The 21,234-nt window shown below is 36.2% G+C and overlaps 1 protein-coding gene across 1 annotated transcript in view; it reads left to right on the top strand.

Annotated features, from left to right (window-relative positions):
- Positions 1 to 21,234, top strand: part of CEP350 (centrosomal protein 350) — a 139,700-nt gene that overhangs the window by 86,731 nt on the left and 31,735 nt on the right. The window contains exons 29-31 of the mRNA XM_070043864.1: positions 13,467 to 13,678; positions 16,022 to 16,166; positions 20,682 to 20,842. Of these exons, the coding sequence (XP_069899965.1) occupies positions 13,467 to 13,678; positions 16,022 to 16,166; positions 20,682 to 20,842 (518 nt within the window). The remainder of the gene's footprint in view (positions 1 to 13,466; positions 13,679 to 16,021; positions 16,167 to 20,681; positions 20,843 to 21,234) is intronic.

The following is a 21,234-nucleotide window of genomic DNA, read 5'->3' as shown; positions in this document are numbered from 1 at the left end:
AGCCATCATTCACCCCATTTTAAAAAATCCATCAAACCTGTTGGTATGTAGGTGGAACAAAGAACTGCTGGTGTGAGTGTTAATTGTTAAACCTAGTTTGAAAAACAGGTTGAAAGGCGAGGCATTAAAAATAATCAATAAAATGATAAAAATAATAAAGCCAGGTACACATGTCCTACAGTTCAGCAATTCCATTGCCAAGTATAAATCCTAGAGCAATGGTTCTTAAAGTATGGTCCATGGTCTCTGAGATCCTTTCAGAAGATCTGAATAATACTGACATATTGTTTGCCTTTTTCACTGTGTCAGCATTACACTGGTAGTATAAAAATAATGGTGGGTAAAATTGCTGATGCCTTAATATGAATCAAGGCAGTGGCACCAAATCATATAGTAGTCATTGAATTCTTCACCACCCTGTACTCACCATAAAAACATGCCATTCTTACATTTTATGTAATTTTAATTTAAATATTTAGATAATTTAAATATTAATTTATTGAATCTCAATTTTGAGTACATATCTTTTTAATATTCTATGTGACGAATAGGAAATATTCATAAAGCACTTGTGTTTGCCAAAGCATGATGGTTATCCTGAAGAAAAGCACTTACTACAGTTGTTTGGTTTGCAAGCTGAACTAGCAATTTTTTCATGTAGTACCATTTTTACTTAAATGACTAACAAAATATGGTTATTCAGACTTGAGTATTTGCAAACAATGTTTCAGAAACACATGAAGCAACTCTGACTCTTTAAGAAAAACAACTGATAGTGTTTATTGTCGGTAATAAAATGTAAACTTTCAAGTGAAGATTTAAGGCTTTTAGAAATGCTGTTTCCCCTACTGTGAGCTTGACAGCTTTCCAATACTTTAAAGACTTTCCTGGTATGAGTAATGATATCAAAGTCATCTTTTCATATTGTGTGATAAAATGTGCCAATATTTGAAAAGATCTTCCTAACTCAGTGAATCAATATTTTCCAAATGACCCGTGATGATTAGAAAATCAAGTATGGGTAAAAGATCCATTTAAAGTGCAAGATAGGGGTGGAGGGAGACACTAGAGGGAGGAGATATGGGGAGATATAGATATATATAGATATATATAGATATATATATATCTCTCTGATCACTTTGTTATAAAGCAGAAGCTAACACACCATTGTAAAGCAATTATACTCCAATAAAGATGTTAAAAAAAAAATAAATTGCAAGACAGGCCAATGGATTTTAATGGAACAGATTATGAAAAGTTCACAGATATGGTTTCAGATTCCACATTACAGCTTAACATTTAAGAAACTACCAATTGTCCACTTTTGGTGTGGCATTAAAAAAGGATATCCACAATTACCTGTAAATACTGTTAAAATACTCTTCCCTTTTCTAATTATGTATCATTTGTGTGAGGCCAGATTTTCTGCATATACTTCAGCCAAATCAACATACAGCCACAGATTGCATACAGAAACAGATATGAGAATCTGTCTTCTGTTAAGCTAGCCATTAAAGTTTTTAATTTAATGTAAAATAGTTTCTCTCCTTTCAACTAAACTTTTTTTAAAAATGTAGCTATTTTGAATTTTAGAAAATGTCGTTTGTAACATAGGTTTTTTACTGTTATTTTTAAATAAATTAATAAATATTTTTATTCCATTTTAATTTCTATTGTAAATATTGATAGATATAACTGTATCTATAACCATATAAACTAAAGCTTTTGGGGGTCTTCAGTACTTTTTCAGAGTGTAAAGTGTTCACTGAGGCCAAAATGTTTGAGGACTGCTGTCTTACAGCAATGTTTTTCGAGTTGTGGGTTGTCCCATTTGCGATGTATGAAATCCATTTAGTGGATTGAAATCCATTTAGTCAGCATTGTTTAAAGTTGAAATAAAATAGAAAATATCATTATGTCACACATAGGTTAAATATATTATGATTAAGGTAAAAAATCTGAAAGCCACTGCTGTAGAGAACTTTTTTTTTTTTTTCTCGGTACACGGGCCTCTCACTGTTGTGGCCTCTCCCATTGCGGAGCACAGGCTCCGGAAGCGCAGGCTCAGCGGCCATGGCTCACGGGCCCAGCCGCTCCGCGGCATGTGGGATCCTCCCGGACTGGGGCACGAACCCATGTCCCCTGCATCAGCAGGCAGACTCCCAACCACTGCGCCACCAGGGATGCCCTGCTGTAGAGAACTTTTACATAGATAGATAATAGATTGATATAAATATATCTATCTGTACTTATATATATATATAAGTATATATATAGAGAGAGATATACATATAGATATGTATACATATTTATACTAGGAGATATATATGACATTGTTCGTAGCAGCAGTATTTGAAATAGCAGGGAAAAAAGGAAACCACCCACATCAGTAGGAGAATGGATAAATAAATTGTGGTATATTTACATATTATATCATGCTCAGTAAAGAAGAAAAAATTACAGCTAAACAAATCAACATACAAGAATCTTAAATCACAGAGGACTGCAAGCAGTTTGATTTCTTTTATAGAAAATTCAAAGCAAACAAAACTAAGTGATATATTATTTAGCTATACATACCAAGTGGTACATAAAGAAAACCAATGATGCAATAAATATAGTTCATCTGTAGTGTTCCTTTTTTCTTCAGTTTATTCAGCAGAGGCTGACTTCTGTGTCAACTTCCACATCCTCATTCTGTAGCGTCAAATTCTGCTGCAGACTACTCCTTCTTGAAAGGAAATTTAACAGGACCGAGAAAAGAGATTCAGTGTCTCAGGTTTCATCATGGGCTGTAACAGAAGTAGAAAACATTTCTGACTATGCCTGGAAGGCAAATTAAGACTAGTTGTTGTTCAAGCCTCCATTTGTCAGGAACTGTTGGCCTGTGTAATCTTAGAAAGTGTTACTGGGTAAATGTGATAAAACGAAGGCAATTTTAATCTCATCAAATATAGTTTAGGAATAGTGTATTTAATGAGCTAAAATGACATAAATAAAAGAAAAATTAAGAAAAAGAAGAAAATACATTATAATGAAATGACAGTGTACCCCTCAGGGCACATTGTTGCAATAGCTGAAGCTGACTAAGATCAAACAGAAAAGTAACTTACTAAAGGCTGTGTATTTTATGGCTCATAGAATTTTTGAGATGACTGGAGAGCCAGCTCCACACCAAGCTTCTAGGAGCAGTGCTAAAACCACACCACAGAACTGGCCTGCTGAGAAAACTGCTCTAGCAGCTACTCAGCAGAGCCCTGAAGGAAACTGCTGTTTTGGTGTTCCCTCTTTGCCTGGCAAAGAATAAAGCCACCCTTTCTTTTTCCGCCAAAAAAAAAAAGAAAACTGCTATTTTGTATCATTTCCCCACTCATGCCACTTCTGCACCAGGGACTCAATTTTGCAACCACTGAGAAATCCACTGTCACTACCAAAAGCCACCTAAATTAGAGTCCACATGGAGCCGCCTTCTTCAGGATACTCAATTTTAAAATGAAATCTTCTACAAGGACATCAGATTGGAGACACCAGATTTCAATGCCTAAGTTCCAATGCCCAGCAAGGAAGGCTGGAAATTTCATTTTCTGGGTTCTGTCTTGGGTGACAAGAACTCATGTGGCGGGAAATTTATCAAATATCAGTGAGGGATTAAAAATAAGCTTGGGCTCCAAGAAACATGACATGTCCATTGTTAAGGAGTTTATTTAAGCCATATACCTTTCTTTCATAAAGCATTATAAAATATTGTTCAGGAAAGAACTCCGAGACTTTTTTCCAAAGCCTGATTTTTTTCAATGGCTACTAAACACTTGAAATTTGTCTAGTAGAACTAAGAAACTGAATTTATTTAATTTTAATATTTAAGTAGCAACATGAGGCTGATGGCTACCATATTGGACAACACCTGCAGATTATACATTTTAAAAAGTTTTGGTGTTTCTTCCATTTTGTTTTATGTCACATTATATAGGGTATATTTTAAAAGAAGTGCTGAAGATTGACTGCTATAGTCCATATTTTTTAAAAAGCGTACAAATGTTGCTAGACTCCTACTGACATGTAACTCTGTCTTCAGCAGTCAGGGATACAGTGAAATATTACCTCACATCTCTTAGGATGGCTGTTATCAAAAAAGACAGAAGAAAAAAATGTTGATGAGGATTTGGAGAAATTGGAACCCTTGTGCAGTGCTGGTGGGAACGTAAAATAGTTGTAACTGCTATGGAAATAGTAAAGCAGTGCCTCAAAAAATTAAGAATAGAATTACTATATGATTTAGAATTTCCACTTCTGGGTATATACCAAAAAGAATTGAAAACAAGTTCTCAAAGAGATATTTGTACACCCATGTTTATAGCAGTATTATTCACAATAGCCTAAAGATGAAAACCCAAGTTTCTAGGAACAGATGAGTGGATAAACAAAATGTGGTATATACATACAGTAGAATATTATTTAGCCTTAAAAAGGAAGGAAATTCTGAAACATGTACTAACATGGATGAACTTTGAAGACATGTTAAGTGAAGTAAGCCAATCATAAAAGGGCAAATATTGTATGATTCCACTTATATGAGGTACCTGAGTACAAATTCATGGAGACAGAAAGTAGAATGGTTGATGCTGGGGTTAAGGAGAGAAGAGAATGGGGAGTTATTATTTAATGAGTACAGAGATTCAGTTTGGGAAGGTGAAAAAGTTCTGGAGATGGACGGAAGTGATGGTCACACAACCACAACAGTGTGAATGTACTTAATGCCACTGAACTGTATACTTAAAAGTGATCCAGGGACTTCCCTGGGGGCACAGTGGTTAAGAATTCACCTGCCAGTACAGGGGACATGAGTTCGACCCCTGGTCGTGGAAGATCCCACATGCCGTGGGGCAGCTAAGCCCGTGTGCCACAACTACTGAGCCTGTGCTCTAGAGCCCGCGCACTGTGACTACTGAAGCCCGCGCGCACACTAGGGCCTGCGTGCCGCAACTACTGAACCCACATGCTGCAACTACTGAAGCCTGTGCATCTAGAGCCCGTGCTCTGCAACAAGAGAAACGACCACAATGAGAAGCCCATGTGCCGCAACTAGAGAAAGCCTGTGCACAGCAATGAAGATTCAACGCAGCCCCCCGCAAAAAAAAAAAAAAAAAAAAAGGGATCCAGATGGTCAATTTTATGTATATGTATTTTACCACAATTTTTTTTTTTTTTTTTTTTGGCTGCGTGGCTTGTGGGGATCTTAGTTCCCCAACCAGGTATTGAACCTGGGCCCACAGCAGTTAAAGCACCAAGTCCTAACCATTGGACCACCAGGGAAATCCCTTTTTTTTTTTTTTTAACCACAATTTTAAAAGAATAAATTTTTCAAAAGTCAGGAAGTATAGGAAGAGGTCTGGAAAGACACACACCAATCATACCTGACTGCCAGTGGTTTACTTTGAGGTGTGGAAATTGGACAGCTGAAAGTGGTTAGAGAGGATCATGTGAAATAATCACTTTACGTTCTTCTATGCCGTTTGAAGTTTTGTTTTGTTGGGTTTTTTCAACTACATTCATGTACTACTTTTATAATTTCAAAAATAAGGTCAAGGGCCAAAAATGAAGATTTCCAAAATGAATTCTTCCGCAAAGACATCAGATTGGAGAAGCTTCTTCAGTGGTTCTCTCTCAGGAGGTGGTGGTACATTCATTTTCTTCTTTATACAACTTTTATACTGTCTGAACTTTTAAAATCAGTGTATGTTACTTATTGAATAAAAATAAAATATGTTAAGGGGTATAAAGCAGGAATGTAGAGGATTCTTCTCTTCCCTACTACCTAAAATCATTTTTTAAGCCGTTTAAAATTTTACCCACATTCTATCTTGGAGTAGATGAATATCCTTGAGGATTTTAAAAATTCCTTCCTTATTTATTCAACCATTCTGATTATACTACTCATTCACAATGTAAAAATGTATCTTTTTTTAATAGATCTTTATTGGAGTATAATTGCTTCACAATACGGTGCTAGTTTCTGTTGCACAACCAAGCAAATCAGCCATATGCATACACATGTCCCTTCCCTCTTGAGCCTCCCTACCCCCTTCCCTATCCCACCCCCTAGGTCATTACAAAGCACCAAGCTGATCTCCCTGTGCTATGCGGCTGCTTCCTACCAGCCAGCTCTTTTACATTCGGTAGTGTATGTATGTCAATGCTACTTTCACTTTGGCCCAGTTTCACCCTCCCAACCCATGTCCTCAAGTCCATTTTCTACCTCTGCCTCTTTATTCCTGCCCTGCAGCTAGGTTCATTAGTTCCTTGTTTTGTTTTGTTTTTAGATTCCATATATATGCGTTAGCGTACGGTATTTGTTTTTCTCTTTCTGACTTACTTCATTCTGTATGACAGACTCTAGGTCCATCCAACTGACTACAAATAACTCAATTTCATTTCTTTTTATGGCTGAGTAATATTCCATTGTATATATGTGCCACATCTTCTTTATCCATTCATCTGTCGATGGACCTTTAGGTTGGTTGCATGTCCTGGCTATTGTAAATAGTGCTGCAGTGAACATTGTCATACATGTCTCTTTTTTAATTATGGTTTTCTCAGGGTGTATACCCAGTGGTAGGATTGCTGAGTCGTATGGTAGTTCTATTTTTAGTTTTTTAAGGAACCTCCATACTGTTTTCCATAGTGGTTGTATCAATTTACATTCCCACCAACAGTGCAGGAGGGTTCCCTTTTCACCACACCCTTTCCAACATTTATTGTTTCTAGATTTTTTGATGATGGCCATTCTAACTGGTGTGAGGTGATACCTCATTGTAGTTTTGATTTGCATTTCTCTAATAATTAGTGATGTTGAGCATCTTTTCATGTGCCTCTTGGCCATCTGTATGTCTTCCTTGGTGAAATGTCTATTTAGGTCTTCTGCCCTTTTTTTTTAAGAAATGAATGTTTCATTAATTTTCAGACTTTTTAAAATATAAATTTATTTATTTATTTATTCATTTTTAACTGTGTTGGGTCTTCATTTCTGCACGAGGGCTTTCTCTAGTTGTGGCGAGCGGGGGCCACTCTTCATCACAGTGCGTGGGCCTCTCACTATCGCGGCCTCTCTTGTTGCGGAGCACAGGCTCCAGATGCGCAGGCTCAGTAGCTGTGGCTCATGGGTGCAGTTGCTCCGCGGCATGTGGGATCTTCCCAGACCAGGGCTCGAACCCGTGTCCCCTGCATTGGCAGGCAGATTCTCAACCACTGCACCACCAGGGATGCCCCTTCTGCCCTTTTTTTTTTTTTTTTTTTTTTTTTGCCTTATGCGGGCCTTTCACTGTTGTGGCGTCTCCCGCTGCGGAGCACAGGCTCCGGACGCGCAGGCTCAGCAGCCATGGCTCATGGGCCCACCCACTCCGCAGCATGTGGGATCTTCCCGGACCGGGGCACGAACCCATGTCCCCTGCATCGGCAGGCGGACTCCCAACCACTGCGCCACCAGGGAAGCCCTTTCTGCCCATTTTTTAACTGGATTGTTTGTTTTTTTGATATTGAGCTCCGTGAGCTGTTTGTATATTTTGGAGATTAATCCCTTGTCTGTTGTTTCATTTGCAAAATTTTCTCCCATTCTGAGGGTTGTCTTTTTGTCTTGTTTATGGTTTCCTTTGCTGTGCAAAAGCTTTTAAGTTTAAGTGCCATTTGTTTATTTTTGTTTTTATTTCCGTTACTCTAGGAGGTGGGTCAAAAAAGATCTTGTTGTGATTTATGTCAAAGAGTGTTTTTCCTATGTTTTTCTTTAAGAGTTTTATAGTGTCTGGTATTACATTGAAGTCTTTAATCCATTTGGAGTTTATTTTTGTGCATGGTGTTAGGTAGTGTTTTCATTTCATTCTTTTACCTGTAGCTGTCCAGTTCTCCCAGCACCACTTATTGAAGAGGCTATCTTTTCTCCATTGTATGTTCTTGCCTCCTTTGTCGTAAATTAGGTGCCCATAAGTGCGTGGGTTTATCTCTGGGCATTCTATCCTGTACCATTGATTATTTCTGTTTTTGTGCCAGTACCGTACTGTCTTGATTACTGTAGCTTTGTGGTATAGTTTGAAGTTGGGGAGCCTTATGCCTCCAGCTCCATTTTTCTTTCTCAAGATTGCTTTGGCTATTCAGAGACTTTTGTATTTCCATGCGAATTGTAAAATTTTTTTGTTCTAATTCTGTGAAGAATGCCATTGGTAGTTTGATAGAGATTGCACTGCATCTGTAGATTGCTTTGGGTAGTATAGTCATTTTCACATTATTGATTCTTCCAATGCAAGAACATGGTATATTTCTCCATCTGTTTATGTCATCTTTGATTTCTTTCATCAGTGTTTTATAGTTTTCTGAGTACAGGTCTTTTGCCTCCTTAGGCAGGTTTATTCCTAGGTATTTTATTCTTTTTGTTGCAGTGGCAAATGGGAGTGTTTCCTTAATTTCTCTTTCTGATTTTCCGTTGTTGGTGATAAGAATGCCAGATATTTCCGTGCATTAATTTTGTGTCCTACAACCTTACCAAATTCATTGATTCGTTCTAGTAGTTTTCTGGTGGCATCTTTAGGATTTTCTACATATAGTATTATGTCATCGTCAAACAGTGACAGTTTTACTTCTTCTTTTCCAATTTGTATTCCTTTTATTTCTTTTTCTTCTCTGATTGCTATGGGTAGGACTTCCAAAACTATGTTGAATAAGAATGGCGAGCGTGGTCATCCTTGTCTTGTTCCTGATCTTAGTGGAAATGCTTTCAGTTTTTCAACATTGAGTATGATGTTTGCTGTGGGTTTGTCATATATGGCCTTTATTATGTTGAGGTAGGTTCCTTCTATGCCCATTTTCTGGTGAGTTTTTATCATAAATGAGTGTTGAATTTTGTCACAAGCTTTTTCTGCGTCTATTGAGATGATCATATGGTTTTTATTCCTTAATTTGGTAATGTGGTGTATCACATTGATTGATTTGTGTATATTGAAGAATCCTTGCATCCCTGGGATAAATCCCACTTGATCATGGTGTGTGATCCTTTTAATGTGCTGTCGGATTCTGTTTGCTAGTATTTTGTTCAGGATTTTTGCATCTGTGTTCATCAGTGATATTGAATTTTCTTTTCTTGTGATATCTTTTTCTGGTTTTGGTATCAGGGTGGTTGTGGCTTCGTAGAATGAATTTGGGAGTGTTTCTACCTCTGCAATTTTTTGGAAAAGTTTGAGAAGGATCGGTGTTAGCTGTTCTCTAAATGTTTGATAGAATTCGCCTGTGAAGCCATCTGGTCCTGGACTTTTTGTTTGCTGGAAGACTTTTAATTATGGTTTCAATTTCATTACTTGTGATAGGTCTGTTTATATTTTCCAGTTCTTCCTGGTTCAGTCTAGGAAAATTGTACGTTTCCAAGAATTTGTCCATTTCTTCATGGTTCTCCATTTCATTGGCATATAGTTGTCTGGAGTAGTCTCTTATAATCCTTTGTATTTCTGCAGTGTCAGTTGTGATTTCTCCTTTTTCATTTCTCATTTTATTGATTTACATCCTCTTCCTTTTTTTCTTGATGAGGCTGGCTAAGGGTTTATCAATTTTGTTTATCTTCTTAAAGAACCAACTTTTAGTTTTATTGATCTTTGCTCTTGTTTTCTTCGTTTGTGTTTCATTTATTTCTGCTCTGATCTTTATGAATCTCTTTCTTTCTACTGACTTTGGGTTTTCTTTGTTTTTCTTTCTCTAGTTGTTTTAAGTGTAGGGTTAGATTGTTTATTTGAGATATTTGTTTCTTGAGGTGAGATTGTATTGCTATAAACTTCCCTCTTAGAACTGCTTTTGCTGTGTCCCATAGGTTTTGGGTCGTCATGTTTTCATTGTCATTTGTTTCTATGTATTTTTTAATTTCTTCTTTGATTTCTTCAGTGATCTCTTGGTTATTTAGTAGCACACTATTTAGCCTCCATGTATTTGTGTTTTTTACAGTATTTTTCCTGTAATTGATTTCCAACCTCATAGCATTGCGGTCAGAAAAGATGCTTGATACGATTTCAGTTTTCTTAAATTTTCCGAGGCTTGATTTGTGACCCAAGATGTGATCTATCCTGGAGAATGTTCTGTGTGCACTTGAGAAGAAAGTGTATTCTGCCACTTTGGGGTGGAATGTTCTATAAATATCAGTTAGATCTATCTGGTCTGTTGTGTCATTTAAAGTGTGTGTTTCCTTATCTATTTTCTATTTGGATGATCTGTCCATTGGTGTAAGCAGGGTGTTAAAGTCCCCTACTATTATTGTGTTACTGTCAATTTCTCCTTTCATGGTTGTTAGCATTTGCCTTATTTATTGAGCTGCTCCTATGTTGGGTGCATAAACATTTATAATTATTATATCTTCTTCTTGGATTGATCCCTTGATCATGAAGTAGTGTCTCTCCTTATCTCTTGTAGCAGTCTTTATTTTAAAGTCTACTTTATCTCATACAAGTATTGCTACTCCAGCTTTCTTTTGATTTCCATTTGCATGGAATATCTTTTTCCATCCCTCCACTTTCAGTCTGTATGTGTCCCTAGGTCTGAAGTGGGTCTCTTGTAGACAGCATATATATGGCTCTTATTGTTTTGTATCCATTCAGCCAGTCTGTATCTTTTAGTTGGGGCATTTAATCCATTTACATTCCAGGTTATTATCGATATGTATGTTCCTATTACCATTTTCTTCATTGTTTTGGGTTTGCTTTTGTGGGTCTTTTTCTTCTCTTGTGTTTCCCACTTAGAGAGGTTTCTTTAGCATTTGTTGTAAAGCTGGTTTGGTGGTGCTGAATTCTCTTAGCTTTTGCTTGTCTGAAAAGCTTTTGATTTCTCCATCGAATCTGAATGGGATCCTTGCTGAGTAGAGTAATTTTGGTTGTAGGTTTTTCTTTCATCACTTTAAGTATGTCCTGCCACTCCCTTCTGGCCTGCAGAGTTTCTGCTGAAAAATCAGCTGATAACCTTATGGGGATTCCTTTGTATGTTATTTTTTGTTTTTCCCTCACTGCTTTTAATATTTTTTCTTTGAATTTAATTTTTGTTAGTTTGATTAATATGTGTCTTGGTGTGTTTTTCCTAGGGTTTATCCTGAATGGTACTCTCTGTGCTTCCTGGACTTGAGTGACTATTTCCTTTCCCATGTTAGGGAAGTTTTCAACTATAATCTCTTCAAATATTTTCTTTTTCTCTTCTTCTTCTGGGAACCCTATAATTCGAATGTTGATGCATTTAGTATTGTCCCAGATATCTCTGAGATTGTCTTCAATTCTTCTCATTCTTTTTTCTTTCTTCTGCTTCCTGGCAGTTATTTCCACCATTTTTTCTTCCAGCTCACTTATTCATTCTTCTGCCTCAGTTATTCTGTTATTGATTCCTTCTAGTGTATTTTTCATTTCAGTTATTGTGTTGTTCACCTCTGTTTGTTCTTTAGTTCTTCTAGATCTTTGTTAAACATTTCTTGTATTTTCTCAATCCGTGCCTCCATTCTGATTCTGGATCATCTTTACTGTTGTTACTCTGAATTCTTTTTTAGGTAGATTGCCTATTTCCTCTTCATTTATTTGGTTTTGTAGGTTTTTACTTTGCTCCTTCATCTGTGACATATTTTCTTCCCATCTCCTTTTTTTTTTTTTTTTTTTAATTTTAATGAGTGGGATTGTGTTCCTGTCTTAATGTTGTTTGGCCTGAGGCTTCCAACACTGGAGTTTGTAGGCTGTTGGGTAGAGCTGGGTCTTGGTGCTGAGATGAGGAGCTCTGTGAGACCTCACTCCGATGAATATTCCCTAGGGTCTGAGGTTCTCTGTTAGTTCAATGGTTCAGACTCAAATCTCCCACCGCAAGAGCTTTGGCCCAACCCCGGGCTCATGAACCAAGATCCAACAAACCGCCTGGGGCAGCAAAAAAAAAAAAAAAGAACAGTAACAAAGTAAAAAATAAAGTTAGACTAGGAAACTAACAGATATGTTAGGAAGAATATAAAAATAAAAATATAGATGAATCAACACCTGGAAGGTATATCAGTACCACAATAGTAAAAAAGAGGAGAGAAAAGAAAAAAGGGTGGAGTAGGGGGGAGGAAGGCCTTGGCTGTGGAGGGCGGGGCCTAAGCAAAGGTGAGGTTTGGGTGGTGGGCGGGGCCAATGCTCAGGACCCACAGGGCTGGAAAAGGCCCTGGGGGCTGTGGCGGTTGGGGCTTAGGCTCAAGGAACAGAAGGGACCCAGGTGTACCCCCCACCCCTGGTCTCAGAGGGCAGGGTACCTCACTGGGAGTGCAGCAGGCTTCCTGGGCTCAAGTGCGTGGGGCACACACCGTCCTGTCCTCTCCTGCTCCTCCAGTCTGGGAGGGTGCCTCCCCGCTGACTTTCCTGATCTCCCTGCGTTCCCTCCTATGCCCCCAAGGACCTACGTGGCCTGGAGGGGGACTTTGGAGGACAGGGGACAGGCCTGGGAGCTCAACAGGCTCCCTCTGCCCAAGTGGGCGGGGCAATTGCCCTCCAAAAAGACATCTTTTAAAATTTTTAACTGAAATGCTTTTAGATGTTAGGTCATCCTTGTTTACTGAAGTGAAACATTCTTTGGGATATAGGTATTTCTTTTGCTAAATAAACTTATTTTATGAATTTCAGGCCCGAAGTCTTCAGTGATATTTTTGGAATTGAGTATACCAAATGTTATCAGTATTGACCCAAAGTGTGATATAACCTAATCTTTGTGGGACATTGTATCCATAGTGATAAAGAAGGAAAGCAGTGTACATTCTTAAGGTTAGACAAGTATAATGTCAAGAATTTTATGTTAAGTGTCAAAAGTATTTGTTTTTTTAGAGGAGAGGCCACAATGGACAGGAAATTCCAGAGGCAAGGCAGTGCTACAAATTCTGAAAGTGCTGAGTAAAATTCATAATATATCTCCATCAGTGCATGCAGTTCATTCATTTTTATTGCTGTGCAGCATTTCAGTTTATAAATATACCACAATTTACTTATTTTACTTAGTTTTTGACTATTATAACAATACTACTAGTAACCATCTACATGTTTCCTGCTGCATGTATACAAGATTTATCTAGGATTTATACCTAGAAGTGGAATTGCTAGATCATAGAGTGTTTTCATCTTTGCCAAATACTCCCAAATTTCTTTCCAAAGTGGTTGGATTGATTCCATTTCTAAATGAATATATGAGTTGTAATTGCTGTGCATCTTTACATTCAGGTTGTCAGTCATTATCATTGCTGATTATATGTTACAGATATCTTCTCTCAGTTTGCATCAGCCAAAATTCTTAGACTAATGGATATTATAGTAAATGTGATTCACTAAGTGGTGGGATTAAAAATTATATCTAAATGCAACTAATGAAATTATGCTGAAAACAAATGTGAAGTTTAACAGATGAACATGTCCCTTGACCAAGATTGTGTACTTTTTCTTGTTTTCACTCTCTTCTAGAAATAGTGAGTGAAACAGAATCTCCAATACCTTCCTGCTCTCATCTACACAGTGAAAGCTCTATTCCAGAAGAATTGGGCAGCCCTGCTGTTGAATATATACCATCTGAATCTATAGTTCAGGAGCAGCCTGGAAGTCCAGATCACAGTATACTTACTGAAGAAATGGTTTTTTCACAAGAACTGGAATCTTCTACCTCGCCTAGTAAACATGTAAGTTAATATATATTTATATCTTAAAGCTTCTTTAGAAAAAAACCTGCCTGAAGGTATATTATTAACAGTTATATTCTTGCTATTAAAGGACAGCATTGACTATCACCCATACCTGTAACATATACTATATGACATTTGAGTAGAAATAAAGCTTTTCCTTGACTCCTAAAGATTTATAAATATATGAATTTTAGCTTTAGGGGCAGTTATAAAATTATATGCTGTGAAGTTTTTAATATTTAGGGGATAGGAACTTCTAAAGTTTTTAATAAAGATAATATGTGAGACAATACAAGTTCTTATTATAGTCTGTTTTGTCATGTAATAGAAACAATAAGACCTTAAACCACACCAGTGTGCCTTTTCTTTTTTTTTTTTTTAACATCTTTATAGGAGTATAATTGCTTTACAATGGTGTGTTAGTTTCTGCTTCACAACAAAATGAATCAGTTATATATATATATATATATATATATATATATATATATATATATATGTGTTCCCATATCTCTTCCCGCTTGCGTCTCCCTCCCTCCCACGCTCCCTATCCCACCCCTCTAGGTGGTCACAAAACACTGAGCTGATCTCCCTGTGCTATGCAGCTGCTTCCCACTAGCTATCTCTTTTACATGTGGTAGTGTATATATGTCAGTGCTACTCTCTCACTTCGACCCAGCTTATCCTTCCCCCTCCCCGTGTCCTCAAGTCCATTCTCTACATCTGTGTCTTTATTCCTGTCCTGCCCCTGGGTTCATCAGAACCTTTTTTTTTTTTTTTTTTTTAGATTCCATATATATGTGTTAGCGTACGGTATTTGTTTTTCTCTTTCTAACTTACTTCACTCTATGACAGACTCTAGGTCCATCCACCTCAATACAAATAGTTCAATTTTGTTTCTTTTTATAGCATAACTATTAAATATTATAAGTGAACACAAACATTGTTAAAGCCTCTTTGTGTTTAAAAAAAAGAATCCACCTAAATTCAGTGTGTCTTAAAGTCACTTCTATAATAAGAAGTAATATTTATTGAGTGTTTACTTACCAAGTGCCAGGTAGTATGCTGAATGCCTTATGTAGATTATCCTCACAACAATTCTTTAGATTTTAAGCCCCACTCTGAAGCTTAGCAGGCTAAGAAACTTGCCCATAGTCACAGGGATAGGAAGTGGTGATAGCTAGGAATCAAATCAGACATTCTCACTTCCACTTGATATCAAGGTAGAAATTACACCCTTTCTAATAAATAATCTCATTTGGGCAGTCTTCTTATGCTCTTTTCTTCCCTTCCCGCTTCCATTTCTCCTTCTTTCCTTCCATAAAAGTAGTACATTAGTATATTTAAATTTTTTTTCAGTTTTATTGACATGCAATTGACACACAGCACTGTGTGAGTTAAAGGTGTACAGCATAATAACTTGACATATATATATATATAGTGAAATGATTACCACAATAAGTTTAGTTAATATCCATCACCTCATATAGTTACAAAAAGTTTTTTTCCTTGTGATGAGAACTTTTAGGATCTACTCTTTTAGCACCTTTCAAATATACCATATAGCAGTGTTAACTATAGTCATCATGTTGTACATTACATCCCCAGTACCTATATGTCTTATAACTGGAAGCTTATACTTTTCAACCAGCTTCACCCAGTTCCCCCACCTCTCCACCCCCACCTCTGCTGATCACAAGTCTGATCTCTTTTTCTATGAGTTTGGGTTTTTTTAGATTCCACATGTAAGTGAGATCATATAGTATTTGTCTTTCTCTCTCTGACTTATTTCACTTAGTACAATGCCCTCAAGATCCATCCGTGTTGTCTCAAATGACAGGATTTCTGGTTTGTTTGGGTTTTTTAATGGCTGAATAGTATTTGTGTGTGTGCATGTGTGTGTGTTTGTGTGTGTGTGTATGTCATATTTTCTTTATCCATTCATCTGTTAATGAAGACCTACCGTATGATCCAGCAAATTCAGTTCTGGATATATATCTGAAGGAAGTGAAATTACTATGTCAAAGAGATATCTGCACCCCCATATTTAGTATTTTTAAAGTTAAAACGAATAAGGGGGTAAGTATCACTGATTCAGTAGCCACTCATAATTTATTATAAACATTTTTTAAAAGCATGCTTTTTTATAACTTTTTTCTCTACCTTTAAAAAGTCAAGATCTTATCGTTAGTATATTTTGCAAACTTTTTTCACTTTTTATTTCATAAAGTTATTTAAAACTCTTTGTAAATATTATCTTCAACTGGTTCGTATCTTGAATTTTAAATAGAATTTTACAACTGTATCACAAAACGGTTCCCATTTGATTTTCTGTTTGAACAGTCACCTCCTAAAAGCTGCACATCTGTGTCAAAGCAGGAGTCTAGCAAAGGAAGTCATAGAACTGGAGGACAATGTCGTCTACCCGTCAAGTCCCATCAACACTGTTATAGTTGGTCAGATGAGTCATTATCTATGACACAGTCAGGTAAGACTAACAAGGAGGAGTTAGTTTTCTTTGCACTATATTTGAATTCCTCTTTAATAAGCTTTGTCTAACTGTATGGCTGGTAAAATGTTATTCTTTGTTTCCTTTGTAAAGACTTTTTTCTTGCCAAGACTAAATCGCATAATTCTTTGCTTTTCATTGATAATTATATCCCTAATTACACCAATATGATAAATTGTTATATTCTTGGATGTTAATAGTCATTTATTCATCACACATTCTTTGAATTTTTGGTGTGTGTCAGGCACTGCTTATGTGTTCCCATAGTGCTCTGCTCTTCAACTTGTTATACCAGGCAACACATAAATTGTAATCAAACTTTACACAGCAGGTTTCCCCTACTAGAATATAGACTTCTGCAAAGGAAAGTCCTATGTTTTAACAGTTGTAGCACCAGGCCCTAGCAGGTACTTTGCATTGCACATAGTAGGTATTTATTAAATGTTTCTTGAATGATTTAATGATGACAGTGAGGAGAAATAGGAGGTGGTAGAGCAGGGTAGTATAAGACTAAAGGGAGGAAAAGTAGAGAAGAGACTGCACATGGCAGTGGGGAGCATTATCTGTTTTCCCATAACCTCTATCATACTGTAAATCTCTGTGGCATATAGATTACGAAAGAATAAACAGCCTTTACTCTAGAAGACTTGATTCAAGGCATTGATCGTGGGAGGCATATCTAGATAGACAATACTTGGTTTATGTAGGATTCTGAGGAAGATTAATACCATGTTGAGTGTATGTCTTTTGAGTTCATTTTCAGTTTTCTTTTGAGAGTAGACATTTAGTAAAGGAAAAGTGAAAAATACTATTCATTTTTTGATCTTTGATTCTATTCTGTACCCCCTTTGTTTTCAATGTTTTAAACAGTAATAAATCATGGATTTTTTCCCCATGCCCATATTTATAGATCTCCTTTATTCTTTGAATAACTGCATAATATTTCAAAGGGTAGGTATACCATAATTTATTTAACCATTTCCCTAGTGATAGTCATGTAGGTTTTCTCAAAATTTTCAATATTTCAAATAATGCTGTAATGAACATCTTCATTTATATAGATCCCTGTTGAATATTTCAGTAGGAATAAATTCTTAGAAATGGAATTACTGGATCAAGCCAGTAATTAAAGTTGAAGAATGTTGTCTGTCATATTTAAATTGTTTTTTTTTAAGATTTATTCATTGTTTATTGTATTTATTTTGGGGTGTGTCAGGTCTTAGTTGCAGCACGCGGGATCTTTGTTGAGACATGGGGTATCTTCATTGTGGTGCATGGGCTTCTCTCTAGTTGTGGTGTGCAGGTTTCTCTCTAGTTGTGGCATGCAGGTTTTCTCTTCTCTAGTTGTGGCGCACGGGTTCCAGAGCGTGTAGGCTCTGTAGTTGGCAGCATGCGGGCTCTAGTTGAGGCGCGTGAGCTCAGTAGTTGTGGCACACAGCTTAGTTGCCCCGCGGCATGTGGGATCTTAGTTCCCTGACCAGGGATTGAACCCATGTTCCCTGCATTGCAAGGCAGATTCTTTACCACTGGACCACCAGGGAAGTCCCTGTCTGTCATATTTATCTGTTGCAAGTGATTAGCATTTTTATATATTTGCTTTCATGTACTCTGGTGAAAAGTTCCTGCCAGTAGAATAATATGTCAGTGGACATAAACTTGATACTTGGAAATATGGATTCTCATCATGGCTCTATTACATACTGATGACTCTCTTTAAGTTTCCTTCCCATATTAGATAATCTTTTCTATCTGTAGCAATGGAAAATAATATCTTAACCATCCTTGCATGAGTTATGCAACAAGGATTAATGATAATATTTATAAGATACCGTTTTATTGGTAAAACATATTTAAGCAAGAACAGCTTTAGAAAAACAGCTCTGAGATTTTTCAACTATAATGCCATCTACCTATTCATGATGACATCATTTATATGCAGTATTTATGGAAATGGTAAATTTTAATGTAGTGGAGTTATATAATACCTTTCTCACTTAAGTGATGGAGAGTTTGTTATAAACCAAATTAATACAGTCAGCATGTGTCAGATAATCAAACTTAATTTTTTTTTTCTTTTTTTTTTTGCGGTACACGGGCCTTTCACTGTTGTGGCCTCTCCCGTTGCGGAGCACAGGCTCTGGACGCGCAGGCTCAGCGGCCATGGCTCACAGGCCCAGCCGCTCTGCGGCATGTGGGATCTTCCCGGACCGGGGCACGAACCCATGTCCCCTGCATCGGCAGGCGGACTCTCAACCACTGCACCACCAGGGAAGCCCCCGAACTTAATTTTTGATTGAGTTATTCTGTCCATCTGCTTATTCTGTCTTGATGTGTTTCAACAAACTGAAGTATCATTTACCTGCCACTTCCCCTGTCCCCTCACCTTCCAAAAAACCCTGTAGGAGAGAATTTCATAAAGACAATTCATTCATCTAGAAAGTCTCTTGGATTAAAAAAAAAAAATTATAGAGATTCTCTTAGATGTTGCTGATGATAAACACTGTTGTAATACTAGATTTGGGCATATATAAAATGTATTCCCATTCACTTTCATAGACTTTTACTTAATCTCTACCCTTCATTTGTAGGATTTTCGTTTCTTTAGTACTTAAAAATAAAAACGTTTCCCAAGGTCTTTCATCTAAAACTTGAAGTTTCTCATCATCTGCTATTAAATCTTCACAATCATAGATGATAAAGATATTTTTATTTTAAAAAATCACTGTTGACATATCCAATTTTTAAAATATATTCATTTAAAATAAACTTTTTGGTGGCAGAGTTGAAACTAAGTCTGTGGGAGTGTAGTAGTCTCCTATAAAATTTTATCAAAGTAACATCTCAAGTTTTGGAAGCACATAAAGAATACACAGTTAAAAGAATACACAGCTGTAGAAGATGCAAAGATATGGGTTTATACTTCATTTTAGAAAGATTATAATTTTTTGCCCAGCCTACAGTCCTACCCCCAATTATTGTACTAGAATCATCAGTTAAATCACTGTAAAGCTTACCGCTAAGGTTCAGAGTCTTTTAACCCTGAAACCAATTGATTATTTTCTTCAGAAATTAAAAGAAAGCATGAGCAGGATATTCAGTTGATATCTCATCTCTACAACCTTTTTTAGTTTTAAACCAAAAAATATGTTACATAAAATATGGCTACATAAAAATGTTTGTTTTATGTGTGCTAATACTACCACCATTTACTGAGCTGTAATAGTAGTCCAGGTACTGTGCTCCATGCTTTATATACCTTATTTAATTTTCACATCAATTCTAGAAATTGGTAAGTGTCAAACACCTTACCGATTACGTAATAGATCCTGAGTTGAAAATGGCCTTTATTGTTACTTCATTTTATGAGTGTTGATCACTAAGTAGTAAACTTTGCCCATGCTAAGGGCTCAGTCTGATGCGACTACTGGTATAAGATGGATATAACTTCCTAGTATACCTTAAGTTAGGACATAAAAGTGGCAGGAACTTAGATGTCATTATTTGTAATCCAGATATTTAGATCACATTGCAAAAAAAGACTATTATCTTTTTAAAATAAATTCTGTGACTAGTGCTATGCAGTTTAATCTGAAGTGCTTGAAAAAACCTGATTGTTTATGATATAATGTTGTAATGTACATCTGAGTCTTCAGATTTGTATACAATAGTATTTCTCTTATAAGACTATTAAATGTCTCACTCATTAAATGACACCATTGTGTGATTCAGGGAGGAGGTGTGAGGAACAGTCTTTTTTTTTTTTTTCTATGTAATTTCCATGTGTAGTGAAATAAACAGTGTTTTTAAATGATACTTATTTTTATAAGATATGCATGACACTTAACAATGAAATGTCTTTTTCACGATTTTGCTATGACGGGACATCTACTTTATGTGTATATATGTGTCTGAATTGTTGGGAAGAAAATAAGATTTAACTAGTTTCATTTCAGTTATTTTAAATATTCTAAGAACTTCCAAAGAAAGCTTACTGCAGAGTATATTTCTTTATAATTTTTCTCTCTCCTTTTATGTGATGTTAAGACATCAGCTGATGACTCACAATCAATTTAAAATGTTAAAATTCCACTTTGATTTTAATATGACTTAAAAACTATCAAACTACTATTAATAACCAAGAGGAAGTACAGTTAAATATGGCTGTCTTGTCACCAGGAACTAAATCCTTGCAGAATGTCCAAAGTTTACTAACCAAAGTTTTTCAACTTCCAGCTGCTTATCTTATCAAGAACAGGGTACCTTGAGATTTATTTGCAGTTTCAAATAGTGCAATTAGAAAGTGAAAACAGATAGGAAGACACCCACCCTCCCCATAGAGATTTAGGGGAAAAGAAAGGATGCAAATCACTAATAATTTTTTTCTGAAGCTCAAATTTTAAATGTTAGATTGACTTTACATTGGTGCTTTTTATTAATAGTTACTGAGTTAACTTTATTTTTAAGTTAAATAAAAAGATTCTGTATCTCTTTTAGAAACTACATCTGACCAGAGTGACATTGAAGGTAGGATCAGAGCCCTGAAGGATGAGCTGCGGAAAAGAAAATCAGTTGTGGACCAACTGAAGAAGGAACAGAAAAAAAGGCAAAAGGAAAGACTGAAAGCCCAAGAAGCCAGTCTAATCAAACAATTGGAGGTTAGAAATAAGAAGAAAGGGGTTTAATTTCAAGGCTAATATAAATGTGAACCCTGAAATGTTTTTAGTGTTGTTAATAAAGTAATGGATTAGAATTTTTCAATATTAATTTTGTACCACATTTTAACCTAACCTTAAAAAAAAATCTGAACAAACTCTTGCTTGAAAGATTAAATTAAATATTAAATTAAAATGTTAAATATTATAATATCAGGTATTAAAGTAAATAGTAAAAGTATTAAAATAAGTTTTTTTCTAAAGAAGAAAGATTAGGCCTATGAAAGAAAAATTGATATCCGTGTCCTCTAAAGCAAAGAACCATTAGATACATAATCCTAGCTATTGGAACTGTTACTGCCTTTTTTTTTTTTTAAAGCGGAGTGGTGTTTCAT

The sequence above is a fragment of the Globicephala melas genome, chromosome 1 (assembly GCF_963455315.2).
Source record: "Globicephala melas chromosome 1, mGloMel1.2, whole genome shotgun sequence".
NCBI lineage: Eukaryota > Metazoa > Chordata > Mammalia > Artiodactyla > Delphinidae > Globicephala > Globicephala melas.
The sequence above is the reverse complement of the archived record's forward strand: the minus strand, read 5'-3'. Positions and strand labels throughout refer to the sequence as shown.